We start from the raw sequence: 25149 nt of genomic DNA on the forward strand, positions 1-25149 counted from the left end.
GTTATGGGGTGCAGTCAGTAAAACCAGACAGTGACTAGACAAATGACCCCTGCTAAATTAGACGAGCAGAAATTAAAGCAATTTCTAACAGAAGGTGTAAGGCAGTGGTCCTCAACCTTTTTGGCACCAAGGCCCAGTTTCATGCAAGACAATTTTTCCGAGGACAGGGAAGCTGGGGATGGTTCAGGCAGTAAGGCCAGCGATGGTTCAGGCGGTACTTCCAGCGATGGGGAGCGGCAGATGAGGCTTCGCTGGATAGCCCGCTGCTCACCCCCTGCTCTGCCGCAGGGTTCTTAACAGGCGGCGTCCCAGTACCTGGCCTAAGGGTTACCCTGGGAACTAAAACTAAACTCGGTTAATCCCACACAGTTGGTTTATTGCTCTGTCCTGGTTTGGGCTACTAAATTTCCTTATACAGAACTGGTTTTCCCGCGACCGTTCCCGCACCTTCCTGGGTCAGAACCCACTGGCCTCCTAGCCCTGCCTGCCGCAAGGACAGCCCCGCACCAACACTTGCCAAGACACTTTAAGAGACTTGCACCACGCGGAGTAGCCACGTGTCGGGAGTCACGTGGCCGGCGCCGGGTGGCGGAAGGCGGTTGGAGGCGCCTGCGCAGCTCCGCACCCCCGGCGCGCTGGTTTCCCGGCGTGCTGAGCGCCGTTTTCCAGCCGGGACGACGCTGAAGCGGTTTTTGGCTTCCCTTCGTCCGTCTCCCCCGCTCTCGTTTTGAGCTTCTGCTGCCCGATTTTACGTCCATCGTCCCACCATGCAGAGTGTACCTCCGAAGAAGAAGCTGGAGAAGAAAGCGGAGAAGCAGCTCTTTGACGCCGCGTCCTTTGGGAAGGACCTGCTGGCGGGCGGCGTGGCGGCGGCCGTGTCCAAGACGACGGTGGCGCCCGTCGAGCGGGTAAAGCTGCTGCTGCAGGTGCAGGCGTCGTCCAAGCAGATCAGCCCCGAGGCCCAGTACAAAGGCCTCGTGGACTGCCTGGTGCGGATTCCCCGTGAACAGGGTGTGTACGCGAGGCCGCCGCGCCAGCCTCTCCCCGCGCCGGTTCAGCTTTCCAGAAAAGCGGGTGGGTGGCCCGGGCGGGGACGCTTGCGGTCTCCACGGCCGTGTGTGTCGGTGATGAGTTTGTTTTCTTTGACTTCGATAATTCAATTTCTTAACCGGTCTAAGAGGCTCTGGTTTCCCAGGGCCAAGAAGGCCTACACGTGACCAGTCCTGGGACAGGGGAGACCACCACCTTCTCTTTCTCTAAATTTCTCCTTCGCAGGAGGCTCTGCACCTCCGTGCACCTGTGTCTGGCTCAGGAGGAAAATGGTTGACCTCCCCGTATTGGGGTAGATGCCATCAGGCCCTTGGCTGTATGTTAATAGGTGCTTTAAGTTGCTTAAATATTTGTTGAAATATTAAGAGAAGTATTCCAAATATGGAAGCATTGGGGCCTCTCAGTATCTAGTACGTATTCAGTGAAAAGAGGTTCTGTTTATTCTCAAGAACTACTAAAGACCAGGGCTGAGACCAAGGAGGCACTCACGTATGCCCAAATTTTAGGGGGACGCCAAAAAAAACCCTCAGTAGTAGAAACAAATAATATTTTAATGCAGTATTTTTAAAAATCGAAATTAATGCGAAAATCCCATGATGAGCAAGATATAAAAATTTTAAGTAAAGGCGGGATCAGTATTAATTTTTTTGCGTCAGGCTCTGTTTTTACTTAAAGTTTTGATAGTTTGGTTCTTTGTGGAGTTTTTTTCCATTAATATTGAAATGATTTCAAGGAATAGATAATGAAAATGCTTTATTAATCATTCAATGCCCTCTTCTTACTGAATGGCTCCTTAAGTTAGCTAAGTGGATAAGAGGATGAATTGATCAGAAATTTTCTGATATAGTTGTATTCAATTGAAACCTCTATATGAACTCTAAAAAGGAAAGAGGTCTATTTATTGTGTATTCTGAACAAGAAGTATAGTGGCTTCAACTCCAGTGCAGTCCTTTCTTTCACTCCTAAGTCTAGGGCAGGTTACTCTTCCTCCCATAAAAAAGGATCCCTGGGAACTCCCTGGTGGTCCATTGGTTAACACTCCTCACTTACACTGCAGGGGGCACGGGTTCAGTCCCTGGTCAGGGAGCTAGGATCGCGCAAGCAGAGTATTTCAGGTTGAGGGTAGACTGTTAAGGCATCATCTAAACTGTGGATTTAAAGTGCCCATCTGGGAGCTGAGTTTAGATCTTTAATGGTAAGTGAGTGGTTCACATCTTCTCACTCCCATTTTATCAGAGCAAGCTTCCCATTCCTCTTCGGAGAAGTAGGAGCCTCTTTATTATTTGCTAATCTGCTTTAAATATACAGTCAGGTAAAGTTAAATATTCTGGATAGATTGTGCTGACCAGTGCTAAATCGTTTGATATTTTAAATGTTTTTTGTAGTATTTAAACCTAAATTTATTCCGTATGGCTCTTGTAAATTGAGACTATTATGAATAGCATTCTGGTTCCAGCTTTCTTTAAGCAGAATTTTAAGAAAATGTTTTCTAGTATATACAAGGCCTTGTTATGAGTACACCATGGTATATGCTATGCTAAAAGATTAGTAATTCAAAACAGGGAAAATATTGCCATCTAGGGGCATTTTTGGAAACTTGTGAGGAATTTTTTGTTTAACACAAAGATAGAGGGGAGTAATCCTTAATTGCAATGATATGAAAGGCAAAATCCAGGGCTGCTAAACATCCTGCTGCTGCTGTACATGGCCAGTCCTACACAACAAAGACTTGCCCTGCAACCTCATGACTCAGATCTCCCACTGGACATTCACGTAGCAGTAAAACCTGTTTATGATTATCTAAGCCTAGAAACGAACTCCTATTTACCTATAAACACAAACTGTCTGGGGCAGAATCACACAGTGATTCTAGTAATGCAGCTATCTTGTAAGTAGAGGAAAGATTATATTTTGTTTTATTTAGAATTTTACTGAGAGTTGTTCATCATTGTGAAAACTCATGTTAGCAATTCTGTGTGTGATATTTAGTCACTACTTATATCATCTGCATTTTTAACTATTGAATTCATGATGATTGTATAGATATATTTATTAAGCCCTTTTTTCCAAATGTCAACGTGTGTCTTAAGCACAACTGATTCATTATAAATAGAGGCAAGCATTGGACTGTTATGTCTATGATGTGATCACGCCTCACCAATTTCCTAAGTAATATATATATTTTATTATAAACTCTTATTTTCTCTTTGTATATAGCAGAAAGGGCATTATATTGATTTTTTTGAACTAGTGAAGAGGTCATTGTCTTTGAATTCTACTTCTAACATTGTAAAATATTTACAGGAAACATTGTAAAATATTTATTATGTATAGAAGACTTGAACCTGGTAGTGCTGAGAATCACTGTGCTAAATCATTATGGAACTTTACTAGGCAATCATATTCTGAGGCTGTTATTTTCTGGAATTTACCTTCTGTCTCTTTTGTGAAAGTCAAGATACATTACATTCTCAGTGTTCTGAAGTTTCTCTTGTTTTTCCTGTTTGCTCAAGTTTTACTGATAACTTTTCCTTTCTTTAGGCAATATGGAATAAGCATAAGAGACAATGAATTCAGAAGGCACAACTAGATGCTCTCTCACTATCTTCTTACCTTATCTCTTTCTTTACATCTCAAGGAGAGAGCTCTTCATTCTTCCTCTGAACATAGCTTGACAATGAATTCAGAAGACACAACTAGATGCTCTCTCACTATCTTCTTACCTTATCTCTTTCTTTACACCTCAAGGAGAGAGCTCTTCATTCTTCCTCTGAACATAGCTTTAAACACCTCCTTGGGTGTCTTTGATACTTTTTATAAGCTTTCCTTGGCTTATGAAAGCTTCTGGATTTATCCTGACTAATGCTTTTTTAAAAATTTATTCTTTAGTTGGTATTATGACCTTCCAACTTTGTATGTGTACTTTTATTTTAGTACTTTTTAAACCTGTATTACACAAATAATGCATGTTTACTATAGAAAATTGAAAAATATAGAGAAACAAAAAGTTTTTAAAAAACACTGCTAACATCACCACAGTTAACATTTTGGTGTCTGTGCTGTGATTTTTTTCACTGAGCAAGCTATGCATCGGTAAATATATTTTAATTATTATAATTGTTTTATTTAATATATTGTAACATAGGCTTTTAAAGATGTTATCTCTAAATCTCATGTTTAAGAGCCTACCAGAACTCTTTTCTCTTTTAGGTATTCCTGGCCATGAATTCATCAGCTGTCTTTAATCTGAACTTTTCCAAACATATTTTCCTGAAGGCTAAAGCAGGGAGGTTTTTATATCTTGAAGATGATATTTTGGGGTATGGAAAGAAAATGTTAGGTATATGTGTTATCTAAATAAAATGGGAACATAAACTTTACTGATATTTAGTAAATGAATTGGCACTGGCACCTATGGTTGGCCAAATGTCAGTTATATATCACAGGATGCTAAGGTATCCTGAAAAAAAGAGTAGGAGTTACACAGGGTAAAGGGGATAACAGGTACCCTTACTCAATTATTGTATAATGAACATATTATAGTTTATGTTGGCTCAGATAAATGGATTTATAGAGATAAGAAGACTTTGAATATTTGAAATTGTCAAGAATACTATTTGAAATATAGATTCACATACACTATTTTTAAGAATGGACCTCATCCTAAGGGTGCCTTGAGATAATAGCAGATGATAGTATGAAAACATCATGATTAGCAAGATATCTGAAAATACTATTTTTTAACTATTAAAACAAATGCTCAGTTGTGCCCTAATATCTAAGTTTTTCCCGACCATCCTATCTAAATAGCCCTTCCTCATTCTCCAACTACATATACTATTTTTTTCTTCAACATATTTATTTGTTCATTGTCTGTCTTTCTCAAAATGTAAGCTCCATAAGACCAAGAACTTTGTTCCTATGCACTTGGTACCAAATAAAAGGTGTTTAAATGAAGAATCTTTTTTTTAAAATTTTTATTGGAGTATAGTTGATTTACAGTGCTGTGTATATGAAGAATCTTTAACTCATTCTTTCCTTTCTCTTTTGGAATAGTTTTACAAATGTACATAACAGGGTAGTATAGTAGCAAAGGTGTAGTATTTACTTTTTTAAGTATGTACATATTTGAGAGTCATGATTACATTTTTTTAACTGATAGGCAGACTGTCAAAGCATGTTGGAGCCTGCTAGTCTAGAATATACAGTTGACCCTTGAACAACACGGGTTTGAACTGTGTGGGTCCACTTACACATGGATTTTTTTTTTCTCCAGTAGCAAATACTACAGTACTTGATCCCTGGTTGGTTGAATCCATGGTTGCAGAACCGTGGTTATGGAAGAACCACATATAGGGAGGGCTGACTACAAGTTATTACTTGGATTTTTGACGGCATGGATAATCAGCACCCTAACCCTTACGTTGTTCAAGGGTCAACTGCATACCCAAACATGCCTAGCATTTCCATTCTTGGCTAGTAAGTGGACAAGTAAATGCCCCAGTAACTTTTTCCCATTTTCCCATCAGTTCTGTATTCTTAATTATTTTCTCAGAATTAAGTTCAGAGTAGGTTTTTCTCACCCTTGAATTTTGAAGAGATTATTTTTACTTAGCAATTAAGTAAAAAAAAAACTTAGATGTTCTGCTATTAGCAGAGAAATATACCACAACCCCTATGTTTGTCTCTATCAGTTTTGTGATTATATATTAGGAAACTGTCCTTTTGTTCTGTGTAACTAGAGAGTCAAATACTGCTACATTTGCATCACACTTGCTTTTCCCTTGTTTTATTCTGACCACAAAGTACTACTGTTTTTATCCAAAATGGATTTTTATCTAGAGGCAATAGAGATTTAATAGCTCTAGGTCTGGAGTCAGATAGATCTAGAAAATTATGGAGTTAAGTCCCAACCTTTCCCTTACCTTGTAACCTTGAACAATTTTTTTTTTTTTTTTTCCGTTACGTGGGCCTCTCACTGTTGTGGCCTCTCCCTTTGCGGAGCACAGGCTCCGGACGCGCAGGCTCAGCGGCCATAGCTCTCGGGCCCAGCCGCTCTGCGGCATGTGAGATCTTCCCGGACCGGGGCACGAACCCGTGTCCCCTGCATCGGCAGGCAGACTCTCAACCACTGCGCCACCAGGGAAGCCCCTTGAACAATTTTTATTTAACCTCTCTCAACCTCAATTTTCTCAGTTCTATACAAGGTGTAAAAATATTACCTACCTCATATGGTAGTTGCGACGGTTAAACAAGATAATGCCTGTAAAATACTCAGCCACGTATCTGTTGCATAGTTAGTGCTCAATAAATTTTAACTCTTTAATCATTTTGAATACATTCCTAAATTTAGAAACATGTATTCCTCATGTTCATTTGTAAATGAATGTATTTGGGATAAATTTGCATTACATGTAGAGTAGATTTTTGTAATCTATCTAAAGAACCTACATAGTACACAGTGTACTTAGAGTACATGTGAATAAAACCTTGAAACCTGGTCCCCAGAAATAATATTTCTATAGAAGATGCATTCAGAGTTCCACTTTGAGGTTCCTCCTCTTTGCACTCCTGCTAAGGACATTGGAGCTCCTAAAAGCATGGTACAGCAGTGAGATGCAAAGAAGGGAATAAGTTTTTTAAGTATGATCTGTGGAAAAAGAGTTTAAAGCAGGGGTTTTTAGCCTGATATCTGTAGCTCCAGGGAATCCATGAATCCTGAGAAATACATGCAAAAGTATTTTATGTGTGTGAGATACTTTTTCATATATAACTCTTTAAGAGCTGCCACTGTTATACTTCTAGGGATTTTTTTATTTCTAGATTTTTCATTGAGACATTGACAGTTGTTTTGATGAATCCTCTAGGTTTTTTCGTGCAAATACAATTTTGCTAAAAGGAATACGTTCTTCTGTCAATGCTAGCAAACCCCTTTAGTCATAAATCTGTCACTCTGTCATGGTCTTGTTAATTTGCAGATGTCTTTGTCATCAGAATCTTCCATTTATATTCAGTACATTAGCCAAAGTTACAAACCTTTATACTATTCTTATATTTATATGATACTTTTTGTGAAATAAATATTAATTCAGTACTATAATCATAATTAATTATAACTAATAACTCATAATCTGAAACCTATAATATCTCAATACCATCTAGCTGAATCAACCATTTCCAGAATGACTATTAATAAATAAGAGCCATGTATAAAATGGGAATTCTAATACATTTTTCATACATGACATTTTTTTTTTTTTTTTTTTTTTGCGGTACGCGGTCCTCTCACTGTTGTGGCCTCTCCCATTGCGGAGCACAGGCTCCAGACTCACAGGCCAAGCGGCCATGGCTCATGTGCCTAACCGCTCCATGGCATGTGGGATCCTCCCGGACCGGGGCAGAAACCCGTGTCCCCTGCATCGGCAGGCAGACTCTCAACCACTGCTCCACCAGGGAAGCCCCATGACACTTTTTTAAACTCAGTTTATTACTTTGTTTTTTTTTAAACGATGATTTCAACTTAAATCCCATTTGATCAGATTGTAGTTCTTCAGCCAGTATGTTCTTCTTTATCCTTTTAAGATCCTCTGCAAGTAGTCTGTTGTTGTGTTACTATAAAACATGGTCTAGAAAATCAAACCTTATTCTTCAGTATCATTTACACCGTCACATTTTACTTTCAACATTTCTCTTCCACAGGTCTGACCTCAGAAAATAAAAATGCTTAACTATGTTTTTAAATGTTTTTTATTAACTATGAAGAACTTAAAAATCTCTAAAAATACCTCCAAAAGTTAGATTCACCAACTTCCCTCAGTAATTCAATGTGGCCATAACTAGCAAGAAATATTCCTTTATAATTTGCTTATATTTCTCATGTTTTAAGATTTTTATTTTGCTTCCATTAAAGAAAAATTGTTAACCTTTCTTAGTACAGAAAATATTTGTATGATTAAATTATTTATGGAAAAGTATTATAGTTAAGGGACTGAATTATTGAGCCAGATTGCTTGAGTTTGAATCCAAGTCTACAGTTTTCTGACTAAGTGACACTGGGCAAGTTACTTAACTAACATCTCTCTGCCGTAGAAGTTTTTTTAACTCAGTTCTTCATATTTAAAATGGAGAGACTAATAGTACCTACATCATGGGTGATTATGAGAATTAAATGAATAAAAAGCAGTTCCTAGAAATTAGTATTATTGTTTTGTTAATATTGCCTCAAAAATTTTTACAGTAATCATTTTCCATTTTTTAAAAAAATAGAGCTTTATTTACCATACTTTAATAATTTTAGGAGTTCTCTAAGATTTGTTTCTCCAGAAACCCAAAGCTGAAGTAGAGCTTTGGAGACAGACAGAAGCCTTGATTCAAAATCCTGGTTATAGTTTCTAAACTTATAAAAGTTTCAATTTATGCATGTATAAAATGGGTATTATAGGAGAACATATGTCATAAGCATAGTGTGGTGATGAAATGAAATATATAAAGCGTTTGCCAGTGCCTGGCACATATTAATTGCTCAAGAAGTTGTAGCTATTACCATTATGTGTTAAATGCCCTAGTAATTTATGCCTACAACTGAATGCCTTGTAACTGAATCAGCTGTGAGGACTGAGAAGATTTCTTGCTATTAATATACTTCTTAATTGCTTTTGTGCAACTGCTTTATATTTAGCTTGGGATCACCAATATTCAGTGTTTTTTCCCACAAAGTATAGTTATTTAACAAATAAATATCTTTCCCTTTTTGTGTTTATCTAATCTAACTTTCAGTTTCTGAGCACCGGGCCCAGTCAACTGAGATTATCTTCATTTGTATTTTTATCTTTAGAAGACTGATTCTGGGTATCCTATTCTCCCAGCTGGGACTAGAGGTATCCTATTCAGAGTAGCAGAGTCAAACCATCTGTAAAAACAGCTATGGGTCCTGAAGGGCTAGCCTGTTGTATTCCAGGGCAGCTATGGATTATAAAGGCAGTGTTGAATTTTGAATTATCAGGGTAACACAGTGACTGAATTATAAAGTTTGGTCATTCCATGGAGATTTGAAGTGGGAAGATTATTGACCTTGAAAGTTTCCTACAATCTCTCCATCTAGCCTCTGGAGACTGCCTTGAATTGTAAATTGATTCTTTTTTGGCTAGGTTTTAAAATATAAAGGTAAGACTCTTTTATCCCTTTCTCATTCTCAGGAGTGTAGATACAAAACAGTTTTGTTCCAACAGCCTTGTCACCATAGGAATTGTATTTTATGATTTGGAAATGAGGCTAAGGATTACTAGCTTCTCTGACAAATACTAGTAAGCTCTGTTTTTCTACTACTAAAGAGCCCTATATTCAACTGGTAATGCTTTCCATAGGTTTTTAGGCATTCAAGGCTTCCTATTGGAAATTAACAAAATTGAAATGGGGTACATGGAGTTAACACTGCCTTTTTTCTTTAGTTGGAGACACATGTAAACTTTATTTTTTTTCTCATGAGGAAAGATGTTTTAGATAGTTTGAACAGCTAAGTTTGTTAAAACTATGCAAATTATTTAATAATAATACAATATAAGTTTATATTTAGTATATTTTCTTTTGTAGGTTTCTTCAGTTATTGGCGTGGCAATTTGGCAAATGTTATCCGGTATTTTCCAACACAAGCTCTAAACTTTGCTTTCAAAGACAAATACAAACAACTGTTCATGTCTGGAGTTAATAAAGAAAAACAGGTAATTATTGTTTATTTTATTTTGTTATTTTTTAATTGAATGAAAGATTCTTTAAATTATATAATACTTTGCAATTTTCAAAAGTTTTACACACGATTTCATATTGTCTCATAGTAACCCCTTTTTTCCGCCATCCCTGTCTGCCCCTCCCCCTTCCCTCTCCCCACTGGTAACCACTAGTTTGTTCTCTATATCTGTGAGTTGCTTCTCTTTTGTTTTATTCATTAGTTTGTTGTATTTTATAGATTCCACATATAAGTGATATCATACAGTATTTGTCTTTCTCTGACTTATTTCACTTAGCATAATGCTCTCAAAGTCCATCCATGTTACTGCAAATGGCAAAATTTCATTCTTTTTTATAGCACAATAGTATTCCATTGTTTATGTATACCACATCTTGTTTATCCATTCATCTGTTGATGGACACTTAGATTGCTTCCATACCTTGGCAATTGTAAATAATGCTGCTTTGAACATTGGGGCGCATGTATCTTTTCGAGTTAGTGTTTTTGTATTTTTTTGGTTATACACCCAGGAGTAGAATTGCTGGGTCATATGGTAGTTTTATTTTTAGGAAAAATAGGTAATTATATTTTAATATCTCTAAAATTTTTTAAGAAGTAGTTGGATTTGTCTTGAGGGTTTTTTTCAGTTGAAGTATAGTTGATTTATCAATACAGTGTTGGTTAATTTCTGCTGTATGACAAAGCAATTCAGTTATACATATATGTGTATATATATATTCTTTTTTTATATACTTTTCCATTATGGTTATTCCAGGATATTGAATGTGGTTCCCTGTGCTATACAGTAGGACCTTGTTGTTCATCTGTTTTCTATAAAACAGCTTACATCTGCTAACCCCCGCCTCTCCCTCCTTCCTCCCCCACCCCCATCCCCCTTGGCAACCACAAGTCTGTTCTCTATGTTTGTGAGTCTGTTTCTGTTTCATAGATAGGTCCATTTCTGTCATATTTTAGATTCCACATATAAGTGATATCATATGGTATTTGTCTTTCTCTTTCTGAGTTACTTCACTTAGAATGATGATCTCTAGTCCATCTTTCTGCAAATGGCATTATTTATTTAACTATTAAAAAATAATAGTTAAAACATAGTAACTGTTAGGGACTTCCCTGGTGGTGGCAGTGGTTAAGAATCTGCCTTCCAATGTGGGAGACATGGGTTCAATCCCTGGTTGGAGAACTAAGATCCCACATGCCGCAGGGCAACTGAGCCCATGCAACACAACTAGAGAGAAGCCTGTACGCCACAACTACTGAGCCTACCTGCTCTAGAGCCCATGCACCACAACTAAAGAGACCACACACTGCAGCTGCTGAGCCCGTGCACTCTGGAGCCTGTGCACCAAAACTAGAGAAGCCCACGAGCTGCATCTACTGAGCTCATGTGCTCTAGAGCCCATGCACCACAACTAGAGAAGCCCGCATGCCGCAACAGAGAGCCCATGCACCGCAACGAAGACTCAGCACACCAAAATAAATAAATAAAAATAATAAATAAATAAATACCTTAAAAAAAAAGATTAATAATACCTGAGAAAAAACATAGTAACTGTTAGCATACTATAATTTGTATTAAGTTATAGAAATGACATATGGAAAACATAGAATTGTATTAACTTTTACCAGTTTCTCTAAACCTCTTAACACAGTTTTAATAACTAAGAGATGTTTTGTCTCAACACAATATTTCTCTGAATAAATATTAATTTTAATATAATTTACATTTTATAATCCCTATTCTGCACTAGAAAAATTCAGCATTTAATCTGGTTTTGATAAGCAAAAAAAGCAGTCAACAAATGTGTATTTCCTAATTCTGAAGTAATTTATTTCCTAAAGAAGCAAATTGTTTCTTCTTTATGACTGAGGTGCTATTTGGCTGAGATTAAAGTGTGTAGGAAGATCAAGTCAAATACAGGAAAATGATAAATTTAACTTAGAGAATTCTCTTGTAAAGCAACTATATTCCAATAAAAATTAATTTCAAAAAAGTTAGAGAATTCTCTTTTTTTTTATCACAAAGGTGCTTTTACTTTTCAGGGTAATCACTCCCTTGGTTATAAAATCTCATTTTCAAAATTTCCTACTTGCATGAACTATGTGTCATTTGTCCTGGTCTCCATTTGTTTTGTTACCTCCGTATACACTAGACCACCTACATTACTGTCAAGATCTTCCCCTCACCCGCCCTTATAAAGTCTCTCTACCCCTTCATCCTTTGTCTTTTTCTCTTCCCCCAGCCAACCAACTAATCTGTCCTAGCAGATTCTTTAAAAGCAACTATTTATGGAACATTTCTTTGTTGCTATTTCCATTAATTTCCTTTTAGACCCTTTATTTCCTTTATTGAGTGCTTTGCGCTATTATGTAGTTGGAGGTATAAAGGTAACAAAGAAAATTCTTTACGCTTAGATTCAGAAGATCTGGATTTAGGTCCTGGCACTCAGCTTATTTAGCTGTGTGAATTTTTGAATACCGCCTCTCTGATCTTTAGTTTCCTCATCTGAAAATTGGACATAAGAATACCTACCTCATGAGGTTTAGATGAGTAAGGTTTAGATGAGACTAAACATGTAAAGACACATAAAGTGCTTACTGTAGTGCTGTGCTTTTTTTTTTTTAAGTAATTGGTATTTTAAAAAAAATATTATTTATTTATTTTTGGATGTGTTGGGTCTTTGTTGCTGCATGTGGGCTTTCTCTAGTTGCGGTGAGTGGGGGCTACTCTTCATTGCGGTGCGCAGGCTTCTCATTGCGGTGGCTTCTCGTTGCGGAGCATGGGCTCTAGGTGCATGGGCTTCAGTAGTTGTGGCACACGGGCTCTAGAGCGCAGGCTTAGTAGTTGTGGTGCACAGGCTTAGTTGCTCTTAGTTGTGGGATCTTCCCGGACCAGGGCTCGAATCTGTGTCCCCTGCATTGGCAGGCGGATTCTTAACCACTGCACCACCAGGGAAGTCCCAGTGCTGTGCTTTTATGGTAGGCACTCAGAAAAATGTTTGTCATCTTTAGGTAACAACTCTAATAGTTGGAACTTCTCTTGACTAAGGACCTATGTCAGAGGGTCCTCAAGACCATTTTCATGTTCAGCGATTCACTAGGCCTCAGAGAACTCAGAAAAGCTGTTATACTAATGGTTTATTACAACAAAAGGATATAGATTAAAATCAACAAAGGGAAAAGGCACATAGGACAAAATCCAGGAGAAACTAGGTGCAAGCTTCTAGCTGTCCTCTCCTGTAGAGTCACCTGGACAGCACTTAATTCTCCCAGCAATAATGTATGACAACACATATAATGTGCTGCCAAATAGGGTTGCTCATTTGAGCCATGGTGGCCAGGCTTTTTGGGGAGTCAGTTTCATAGGCATGTGTAATGTGACTGACCTTAGCTACTCAGTCTCCAGCCGCTGCCCCCACCCACTCAAGAGGTCAAACTGATATAGTTTAGCCCAAAGCATACAAAGGGGTGTTCACCATAAATCAAGGTTAGTATAAACTATCTGGTGTTACCCAAAGCTTCAGGTATATAAAGACACTCTAATTAGGTAGGATATTCCAAAGGCTCAGATGGTTATCTCAAAGGAACCTTTGAGTTTGAGCAAGGGTGGTCCTGAAGATCTTTTCAGTGTGTGTAGGGTTTGGGCAACACAGGCCAGCTGAGTTAACTCTTTATTGAACATTTTCCACCCCATCTCCCCCAAAAGATAATTCCTATAAGACTAAGCCAAATGGAGCAATTAACTCAAGAATTAACCAGAAAATTTATGTTACTAACATCTATCCCTAACAGTGTAAATAACATGGCTCTAAAATTTTTGAAGTTAACTTTGATCCGTGCTAAAATTCTGTAATAAATTTCAAATTAGTAGAGCCTGAGGTAAAAACATTTTTAGTATACCTATAAAGAGCATGCTATCTTATTTGGAATGTAAAGGTATTCAGTCACAAGTAATAGTGTAATGTTTAAATATATATTATTTACTAGATCTGGATACTAATGACCATTTTATTTCTCCCCTTAGACATCAAAATTGTATCCTATCTCTGCTCCCATCCCCCTACCAAGAAAAGTGGGGGAAAAAAAAAAAGAACTGAAAAAGAAAAGTCAATATTTTTGGTTTCTTACCTGGTCTTAAAAGAAGCAGAGAAGGTAGAAAAAACAAGTACAGTGTATGTGATTTAAAAGTGGTTGATCTACCACAGTGAGGTATCTCTGCACACTTACCAGAATGGCTAAAATGGTGACAACACCAGATGTTGGCACGGACACAGAGGAGCTGAATCATTCTTACATTGCTGGTGGGAATGTAAAATGATATTGCCACTCTAGAAAAGAGTATGACAGCTTCCTACAAACTGAACATATGCTTATCATACAGTCCAACTCTAGGGCATTTATCCCAGAGAATAAAAACTTCTGTTCACAAAAAAAGCAATGTATACAATGTTCATAGAAGATTGTTTCATTATACACAAAAATTTGGGAATAACCCAGATTTCCTTCAACAGGTGAATGCTTAAATAAACTATGGTACATCACACCATGGAAGATTACTCAGCAATAAAGAGGAACAACTCTTTGATAAAACAAATACTGTATAATCCCCTTAGGGACCTAGAAAAGGCAAATTCATAGAGACAGAAAGTAGAATAGAGGTTACCAGGAGCTGGGGAAGGGAGATTATTTAATAGGTACATAGTTTATATTTAGCATGATGAAAAGTTCTGGAAATAGATAGTAATGATGCTTATACAGTATTGTACTTAGTGCTGCTGAATTATATACTTAAACATGGCTAAAACAGTAAATTTTACGTATATTTTACCACAGTTTTAAAAAAGAACAGACTTTTGATACCTACAGCAACTTTGAATGCTAAGTGAAAAGAAGCCAATCTCAAAAATTATATTTGCTTTCTGATTTCATGTATATAGCATTATTAAGGTGAGAAGATTATAGAGATGGAAATTATAATAGTGGTTGCTAGGAGAGAGGGAGGTGGCCATAAAAGGGTAGCACTGTTCACCGTGGTGATTGGTGGTTACATGAATCTGCACACGTGATAAAATGGCATAGAACTAAATATACACACAAATAAGTGTGTGTAACTGGTGAAATATGAATAAGGTAGATTTTTATCAGTGTTAATTTCCTCTGCTATAGTTATGCTAGATATTACCATTGGGGGAAGTTGGTTGAAAAGTTTATAAACTCCATATGTATTAGGATGCATGTGAATCTGCAATTATCTCAAAGTAAAAAGTTTAAAAAAAATAACCATGGTAGGGAGGTGTGTGCCTACTATATACTGTTTCACTGAATTTTTACCTCATCCTTATTTTTATCCCAAATGTACAGATAAGGAAAGCAAGACAGAGCTTAAAGCACTTACCCTAGTCATGTGTTCATGTCTTTCTAACTCCCAAATTTAGTGCTTTCTACTGCACTCTATTCCTCTCTCAGCTGAGGTGACTAGACTAGATGAGTCTTAGCTGAACTGGGCATAAAATATGCCTCTGCCACTCCTTAGCAGCTACCAGCACAACCCTCAGCAGAGAAGACTAGAACTTCCAGCACTCTTCCATGCCCAGACAAACTGTTAGAAAGAACTTTGGTCTCAGGGTGTTTGTTCTTGGAGGCATCAAGTCTGTTTATCATCTATTTGTCAGCAGTTGCAAATAAACAGGATTATTTACCTCCAAACCCCCTAGACTCTTTTGTTCTCCTCTCCTTGCCTGATTCTTTTTCATGCCCTCTCCTTTTATAGTATAGTAATATCTGAAATTACTAACTTATAATTAAAAACTCATTTATGCTGATATACAACCTCTCCTGGGTCTGTTTTATTTTCAGGCTTAATTGTGGAGGGACAGACTTGTTACACAAACACTTGCAGGATTATCATTCAGCATAGATTCTTATTTCTTATCTCCCTCTCCTTCCTTCCACCCTCCCCCTTCCTCCCTTCCTTCCTTCCTTCCATTAGTAGTTTGGCCATACTGTTTATACATGTTGTGCCTGCCTGCTTTTTCATAGGCCCCACTTTCACTATCAGAGGGGTCCTCATTTGAATAATAAATTATATGATCATTCACCCAGAAAGTCATGGATCTGTTTTCTTTTATCTAGGAAGGAAAGAAAAAGGTTAAATAGAATTTAAGATGTACTTTATAAATCTTTGTGCTGCATATCATATTTGGTTTGGCTTATTTGCTTGTAAGAAACAGAGACTTAAATTACTTCAAGAAAAATGGGTATTTCTTGCAATGATACACTGGCATTGGAAGTTGAACCAAAGACAGCTCTAGGGATCAAACTGTATTCTTTATCTTTGTCTCCCAGGTCACTTAGTCTGTCTCTGTCTCTAATGATCTGCTTTTTGTGTGTGTTTGTTCTGTGTTTTCTCATTATTGCCCTTTTTTTACTTACCTATATTTTCTTTGTTTCTTTTAAGTTCAGTGTTATTATCATAGTGATTCCTTCTAACCTTTCAGATGGTGAGAGGTTCTTTACCAGAGATCCATGCATGCTTGAGGAATAACTTACACTAAAAGTATATGTTTATATATATGTGATTTTTATTGGAAGAGTATCTATAGGTTTCAACCGTCTCAAAGTAGACTGAAACCTAAAAAAAAATTATTTAATATCTTTTCCATTTCTGTCTTACTGATAACCGGCATAGAACTTCTGGAGTCAAATTCCTAAGACTTAAGCTATGGCCCAGTTCTACTTTTTCTACCAGGTTATTCTAGACTATGGATTAGCTACCCTGGGGTGAGATTCAACCTTCTGGTCTAATCTCTGTGTGATTAGGAACCGTGGCTACCTATGCAGTAGAACTTATGAGTTTCACTTAAAAGGCATGATGGGAGTCTGAGTACCCTTCATTAAACAAATATTTATTGAATGCATTACTCTTACTCTGGGCAAGGCCCCATGACTTGCTTTCTGAAATAAGCAAATGAATTAAGAATCTAGGCCTCATAAAAATGTAGACAACCTAAATGTCCATAAACTGATGAATGGATAAATAAAATGTGGTTGTGAAATATTATTTGCCAGTGAAACGGAATGAAGTGCTAACACATGCTACAACACGGATGAACCTTGTAAACATGTTATATGAAAGAAGGCAGTCACAAAAGACTGCATATTGTGTTATTTCATGTATAGGAAATGTCCGGAATAGGCAAATCTGTAGAGACAGAAAGTAGCCTAATGGTTATGTAGGGCTCAGGGGAATTGGGAAGATGGGAAGTGACTGCTGGTGGGTACAGGGTTCCTTTCGGGGTGAAGAAAATGTTCTGCAACTGGTAATGGTTGCACGGCTCTGTGAATATGCCAACAGTCCATTGAACTGAATTCTTGACGTGGATGAGCTGTATGGTGTGTAAATATATCTCAACAAGTAAAAATAAAAATAATAATTCTGGCCTGAAGAAATTTATAGTCCGTAGAAGACAAGAGAGGTACACAAATAATTATAAATTGAAAGTAGAAAGTTATTGTAAATACTATTTTAAAAAAAAGAGAATCTGGAACATGTTGACACATTTTACATATTGATCACATGATTCACCTTTAATTCTCTGAGAGATGAAGTACTTACGGGAAGAGGGTATGATTATATACAGTTTTGGGTGGGTTGGGGATCAGAGAATTCGTGGAAGAAATAGAATTTGAGTTAGAGCATAACTTGATAACTTTTTGTTTTAAGAAGATAGGAAGAAAATATTAAAATAAGAAGGGCATTCCAGGCCAAGAGAAAATTGAGAGTTCCAAAGCATCTGAGACTTAAAATTGTTAGAAATAAGAGCTAGAGAAGCAAGAAACTGAGCTTGACTAGCTAGAATGGTTACTGTGGCCTTGTACCCTAGATTTTCTATGACAGTTCCAATTCAAATATTCCTTTCTTCTCCAGTGAGCTCTAGATGTTGAAAAGCGGTTTATGGACTTAAGCAGGGCACATTTCAAAGGTTTATCAAAAAGAACTTCAACAGCCCACGTGAACTAGTAGATCAATAAGGTCTTACATGCCACTCAACCACATTATAATTGATTTCTGCCAATTTACATGTTGGCATTTGAACATAATTATATTTTTGAGCTACTTACATTTATTTCTACTAAAATACAAAGTGAAATTGTGGCATTATGATGTATTACTGTCCCTCTCCACTGCCGCCAAGAAGGGGAACCACTAAAGCCTCCACAGATGCCTAACATTTTAGTCATAACTAAAATATATTATTAACGAATAACTTCATACAGTCTAAAGAGCAGAATATCTTATGTGGCCTCTTTTGCTAACTTGGGCTACTTTTGCTGGAGGACATTAAAATATCTTGGAATTTTAGTATGTCAGCATCTAAGCTGTATCTCCCAGACCGCCTGGTAAGAAATAAAGGCTGCATGGACATGAAGGGAAGTATTTTGCATGATAATATATGCGTTATTATAGGTGTTCACTTTATAAAAGCAGTTTGTAAATCTGGCTTTTTAACCTTATAAAAACAAGGGTATTTAAAAATCAGATTCTATAGTTTAATAACCATGTTTTAATTAATATGTTTCAGTTCTGGAGGTGGTTTTTGGCAAACCTGGCTTCTGGTGGAGCCGCTGGGGCAACATCCTTATGTGTAGTATATCCGCTAGATTTTGCACGAACCCGATTAGGTGTTGATATTGGAAAAGGTATGGGATTTTTAGAAATACTCTTTCTTCTTTGTGTTTTTGAACACTGTATTATCTATTTTAGTTATGCTTATAACAACAGTGTTGTATTCCATCTAAAAATTTTATTCTCAACCAAATGATAAAGTTATAGAGCCTAAAGAGTACTACTTTTTTCTTTTCTCTTAAAAGAGGGAAGGGGAAGGCCAATACTGTAGTAACAAAAAGAGTAAGCACAGAGACTGCTTATAACTTATTTCCAGTTTGTTTGTTTGTTTGTTTAGAGAGATCCCTAGATCCCTTCATGCACTTACTTTCCTGTCTTGACTGTGGCTTCTCTCTACATTAGGTGTATAACTCTCATCCTAGAGATTCTCTTTTCCTCTGTCCTTACTTATTTATCACATCTTTCTGTGTTTTTGTTACACCCTTGTTTTGGTAGATATGTTCTTTGATAGCTTTCTGAGAAGGGTGGATAGGAGATAAATTGAGATCTTGCATATCTGAAAATGTCTATGTTTCATCCTTTTAATATTTTGCCATATGTAAAATTCTGGATTTAAAATTATTTTCTTTCACAATTTTGAAAGCATTAATCTGGATTCTAGTTTCTAATACTGCTCTTAAGAAATCATTCTCTTACTGTTGATCCTTTTTATGTGGCCTTTTTTCTTTTTAATTACCTTATATCTCTGATGATCTGACATTCACAATGATGTATCTTTGTGTGAGTCATTTTCAGTAATTGTGGAGGTCACTCAGTTGGCCCAATATCTGATATAATGTTGCTAATAAATTTTAAATGGCTTTATTTTAGGTCCTGAAGAGAGACAATTCAAGGGTTTAGGTGATTGTATTATGAAAATAGCAAAATCAGATGGAATTGTTGGTTTATACCGAGGGTTTGGTGTTTCAGTTCAGGGCATCATTGTGTACCGAGCCTCTTATTTTGGAGCTTACGACACAGTTAAGGTAATTTGGTACTTTAACTAGTATATATTAAATAAATTGTTTGTTTCTTTTTATTCTAATTAGTAATATTTTCAGCAGGTATGTTTACTTTTAATTATAGAAATCAAAATAAATGATGACATAAGAGATATTATAGCATTCTGTTTAATCATGACTTTGCCATAACCTAATTAAATTACAACTGTATTATGGATCTGACTCTGGATATAAAGCATAAATATAAACGTTAGGTTTTTGTGCTGTTTGCACCGAAAGACTCAAATAGAAAACATGCTGATTAGATTATATCATAATTAGATCTTTGGTATATAGGAAGGCATCTTCTAACAGAGTTTTTCTGATTTTACATTCATTTTATTATCCGTTTTTTTTTTTTTTTTTTTGCAGTACGCGGGCCTCTCACTGTTGTGGCCTCTCCCGTTGCGGAGCGGAGCACAGGCTCCGGACGTGCAGGCTCAGCAGCCATGGCTCACGGGCCCAGCCGCTCCGTGGCATGAATCCGCATCCCTCTCATTGGCAGGCGGACTCTCAACAACTGCGCCACCTGGGAAGCCCTTATTATCACTTTTTTACATGCATATTATCAGTTTACTATCATCAATGGAAAGCAGGCAAGGCATAATTAATTAGTTAAATATGATAAATGCTACTATAGCTCAGTGATCTATTGGATACTGTTAGATTTTGTGTTGTATTTTCCAGGTTGTTCTGCAATTTGCCTTTTCAGTTCAGATGTAAATAGCATTTCATAAGGTAGGAAAGAGAAAGATTGTAATAATGGCTACCATTTTTTGAGCTATTACATAGTTTTGAGAACCTTATTAAGGACTTTATATCCTCACAGTGTTCTAGGATAGCTTTTAATATATCCCATTTTAAAGATAAATAACCTAGGAATGGCTAAGTCATTTATTTATGTGGCAAGCACAGGTCCCGTGCTCTTAATCACTACATCATAATGCTTCTAAAAAGAAGCAATGAAATTAATCCCAGTATTATTTACTAAATAAGCTTAAAACTTGAGGGAAATTTTATAATAGTTTTATACATTATCTCTGCCCTCCCTCATTAGTATAAATGTATCAATAGTTGAATGTTATTTTTATTGTGGTCTGGACATAATACTTTTAGTTTGTAGTGTATTTTTTTAGACAGATAAATAGATTAATTGAAATTACAGGATCTTATATATGTTTATTTAATCACAGAAAAATTTATGTTTAATCGCCCTCTGCTTTCCTGTGTTATCACCTGTAGTAGTTGTAAAATTTAGGAATTTTTCTTCACTAGCTCAGAGCTTTAAAGCTGCTTATCAAACATCATCTGTTAATAATAACAGGCATTCTTTCATCTTTTCCAACTCTATGAGGAAGAACCAGGAAGGAACTTTTTTGGTCACTGGCTGCCATCTCTAGTTTTCAGTGTTATTAATAACAAATCTCCTGTAATAGCAGATATGCTATTCTTTTTCAAATATGCTTTTAAAATATAGCCATGTGTGGGATTCTCATTTCTTATTGATCTCCCGCTATTATTTTAATCTTACCACATTAAATCCAACTGTTTTTTTTACTGCATTTTAAGTATAACTGAGCCCTCTTTCATATATTTATAAGAATTATCCTTTGACTTAATGATTTAAGATATTTTGGAAATTTCGATGGTTACTTGATAATTTTTCTTTTCTAGGGCTTATTACCAAAACCAAAGGAAACTCCTTTTCTTGTCTCCTTTTTCATTGCTCAAGTTGTGACTACATGCTCTGGAATACTCTCCTATCCCTTTGACACAGTTAGAAGACGTATGATGATGCAGGTATTTTATATTATTTGTAAGCCTAATTGAGTTTTCCAGTATTTGATATTCAGATGTAATTTATTAAAATTTTAGAGACATTTTGGCTGAAAGGCATAGGCCATTTGTTTTACTTACTAAAATAAATACATAATGTGTTCTGTCTTGTATTCTTTCCTATCCCAAAGCAGCCATCATCCAGCAAAGTTTCTTCCATGTCTCCTATCAGAACAGAAATGTCTTTTACTCCTATAGCATGTATTGTTGTTTGGAGAGTGGAGGGGCATGGCAAGGATTAGATGAGCATGTGTCTATCTTAACTGAATATTATTAGATTAAGTAGAATAAGCCCAGTCATAGGCCACTGACATATGTAATCATTTGTTGTAGTATATTTTAATAAAAGTAAATAAATTTTAACTCCAAGGATGAAGACTTGTTTATAATGATGTATGTTCTAAATGTAAATACCCAAACCAAAATTTTGATAAAGTCAATCTCCATTGCTGTTACTTGTTACATTCATTCATTCAACAAATAATTGAGTGCCTATTCACCAAGCTCTGGTGACACAAATAAAATAAGGCAGAACCTGCACCCAAATTCATAGCATAGTATTGAAGGCATACTGTTAATGGTTTAAGTAGAAATGTGCATAGGTTCCAGGAATGCAATAGGGGAGGGGTACCCAAGTGCTTAAAGTGATCAGATATGGCCTCTTAGAGAGCTAAATCTCAGTAAATAGGCTTTTTCTCCAGACAGTGAAGAATACATTCTCAGCATAGGGGTAAAAAACATACCTAGAGGTATGGCTTGAGAAGAATTTCAGTATACCCATATGATAGGTTTCATGAGGGCAAGTGAAAATAATGAGGCCAGAAAGCTGTGTTTATTATGTGTCAGAACTGTCCTAAGCATTTTAACTCATTTAATTCTCAGAACAATGCTGTGAGGTGTAGTTATCCTCATTATCCTCTACAAAATGGTCCTGGAAGAACCCAGTGGGCCACCTGAAAGGGTAAAGCATATCTAACCTATTGCTTCATCTATGGACTATCCTTAAAGTTGTTCCTTTTATATCTGTGTTTCCTCTTGATCTATGTCTAGCTCTAGTTTACTAAACTGAAACACTTTTGAAAATTAATTTGCGAATAGACTGTGGATTAAGTAAATGGTACTGTATCAATGTTAAATTGTCTGATTTTGATAACTCTACTTCGGGTATGTAAGAAAATATTCTTAGAAAATGCACACTGAAATGTTTAAAAATAAGGGGCAATGATACCTGTAACTTACTGTCAAAATAATTCAGAAAAAAAATTGTGGGTGTGGATTTTTATATATATGTGTGCATTGCTATATGTATAAAACCGTACCACTGCCATAACATAGTACCAAAGACTGGGTGGCTTAAACAACAGAAATTTATTTTCTAACACTTTGGGAGGTTAAAAGTCAGTCAAGGTGTCCAGCAGGGTTGGTGTCTTCTGAGGGCCTCTCTCCTTGGCTTGTAGATGGCCTTCTTCTCTCTACGTCTTCTCATGGTCCTTTTTCTGTTTCTTTTCTTATAAGGCTTATCATAATGGATTAGGGCCCGCTCTAATGAGCTTATTTAACCATAATTATTTTTATAAAGACCCGGTCTCCAAATTTAGTCACAGTCTGAGGTTCTGGGGTTAGCTCTTCAATATATGAATTTTGTGGGGACACAATTCATAACAGTATTCTTTAATTTTTGCATTTTGATTTTATATCCCACAACTTTATTAAGCCATATTACAAACACTAATCTATATGTACACCCTTTGAAGTTTTTTTTTTGTTTTTACACACAGAGTGATATAATCTGCAAATAATAGCAGGCTTTTTTCCCTTCCTTATCAGTTCTTATGCCTTTTATTCCTTTTCTTGCCTTTCTGCACTGGTTGAGACCTCTGATTCAGTGTTACATTAAAGAAGTAATAACTGGCAACCTTGTTTTGGTCCTAGTCTTACCAGGAATGCCTTCAATGTTACAGATTACAAAGTTTAATGTTCGCTGTGGGGTTTTCGTAGTTATCCTTTATTATATTATGACTGGTCCTTTCTGTTTTGGATTCCAGTAATTTTTGTGTGTGTGTGTGTGTGTGGTACGCAGGCCTCTCACTGCTGTGGCCTCTCCTGCTGTGGAGCACAGGCTCCGGACGCGCAGGCTCAGCGGCCATGGCTCACGGGCCCAGCCGCTCCACGGCATGTGGGATCTTCCCAGATCGGGGCACAAACCCGTGTCCCCTGCATCAGCAGGCGTACTCTCAACCACTGCGCCCCACCAGGGAAGCCCATGGATTCCAGTAATTCTTAATCATGAATGGTGGTCATGTTTTTTTCTATATCGAGATGATCATATTTTTCTTATATGCCTGGGGTCAATCCAGCTTGGTCATGATGTATTGTATTTTATACCCCTTGCTGAGTTTGATTTGCTGGGTTTTGTTCAGGATTTTTGTATCCATGGTTTCTGTGACATAAGCTTGTCATGTTTTTCCTTCTTGCGTTATCCTAGTCTAATTTTGGTATCAGGCCTATCTATGCAAGCCTCATAAAATATGTTAGGGAGTCTCCCCACTTTTTCTCTTCTTTGGAATAATTTCTGTGAGATTGGAATTAAATTTCCATTGAATTTTTAGTAGAACTCACATATAAAGCCATCTAGACACGTGGTTTTCTAATTTATGAGAAGATTTATAACAACTGATTGAATTTCTTTAACAAATTTAGTATATTCTAAAGTTTTTTGATATTCTGTTGGTAAATTATACTTTTTAGGAATTTATTTCCTCTGTGTTTTCAAAATAATTGTCATAAAGTTGTTCATAATATCATCTTGCTCTTTCTTAATCTCTGGGTCATCTGCAATGATGTTACCTTTGCCACTTTTAATAATTTGGGTGCCTTTTCTTGTTTTTCCTGAAACAGTGTTTCTAGAAATTTGTCAAAGTATTTCAGATAACTAACTTTTGACTTTTTATGCTTTCTCTTGCATTTATTATTTCCTTTATTTCTGGTGGTTAAAGTTACCACTCAAGCTGCGTCTTACAAATTTAGTTGAGGAGTTTTGTGGTTGTTAGTTAGGTTTTAAATATTTTCTAAGATGTGTTTTTCTTAATACCCAAACGTGATATTTTTCTGGTTATCCTTTTTGTTCTTGATTTCTCTCTTAATTGCAATGTGGTGAGAGGATAAATCATGGTATGTGATGCCAATCTTTTAAAATTTGTTAAGTGTAATATGTGGCCATTTTTCAAGTGTGCCTGAAAAGCATGAGTATTTTGCAGTCAGTGGGAACAATACTCAATATATGACCATTAACTCAACATACTTACTCAACACAGTGTTAATTTTAATCTATCCCTGTTGCTAAATTAAATCTGTCTTATGATAAAAGATGTTAAGATAATGGCAAACTCTTTGTCTTTCTTTGTATAGAGTGGTGAGGCTGAACGGCAATATAAAGGAACTTTAGACTGCTTTGTGAAGATATACCAACATGAGGGAATTGGCGCATTTTTTCGTGGTGCCTTCTCCAATATCCTTCGTGGTACAGGGGGTGCTTTGGTGTTGGTATTATATGATAAAATTAAAGACCTCCTTAATATTGATATTGGAGGTAGTTCATCGGGAGATTAAATTGAAAAATGGATATAGTTAACTTATTAAACATACAAATTACGTAGCTGCCATTTGTATACATTTTGATAGTGTGTTATTACTGTCAGTATTTTCCTAAAGTGCTAATTCTGCAGTGAAGCATAGGCTTTTTTTTTTTTTTTTGCGGTACACGGGCCTCTCACTGTTGTGGCCTCTCCCATTGTGGAGCACAGGCTCCAGACATGCAGGCTTAGCAGCCATGGCTCACGGGCCCAGCCGCTCTG

General features: G+C 36.6%; 1 protein-coding gene across 1 annotated transcript; it reads left to right on the forward strand.

Moving 5' to 3' along the window:
- Positions 1–767: 767 nt before the first annotated feature.
- Positions 768–24904, forward strand: SLC25A31 (solute carrier family 25 member 31). Its single transcript, XM_060147436.1, has 6 exons — positions 768–1011; positions 9640–9767; positions 18376–18493; positions 19290–19444; positions 21134–21259; positions 24704–24904. The coding sequence occupies exons 1-6, from the start codon at positions 768–770 to the stop codon at positions 24902–24904; spliced, it is 972 nt and encodes a 323-aa protein (XP_060003419.1).
- Positions 24905–25149: the final 245 nt, after the last annotated feature.

Source organism: Lagenorhynchus albirostris, chromosome 4 (assembly GCF_949774975.1).
Source record: "Lagenorhynchus albirostris chromosome 4, mLagAlb1.1, whole genome shotgun sequence".
Lineage (NCBI taxonomy): Eukaryota > Metazoa > Chordata > Mammalia > Artiodactyla > Delphinidae > Lagenorhynchus > Lagenorhynchus albirostris.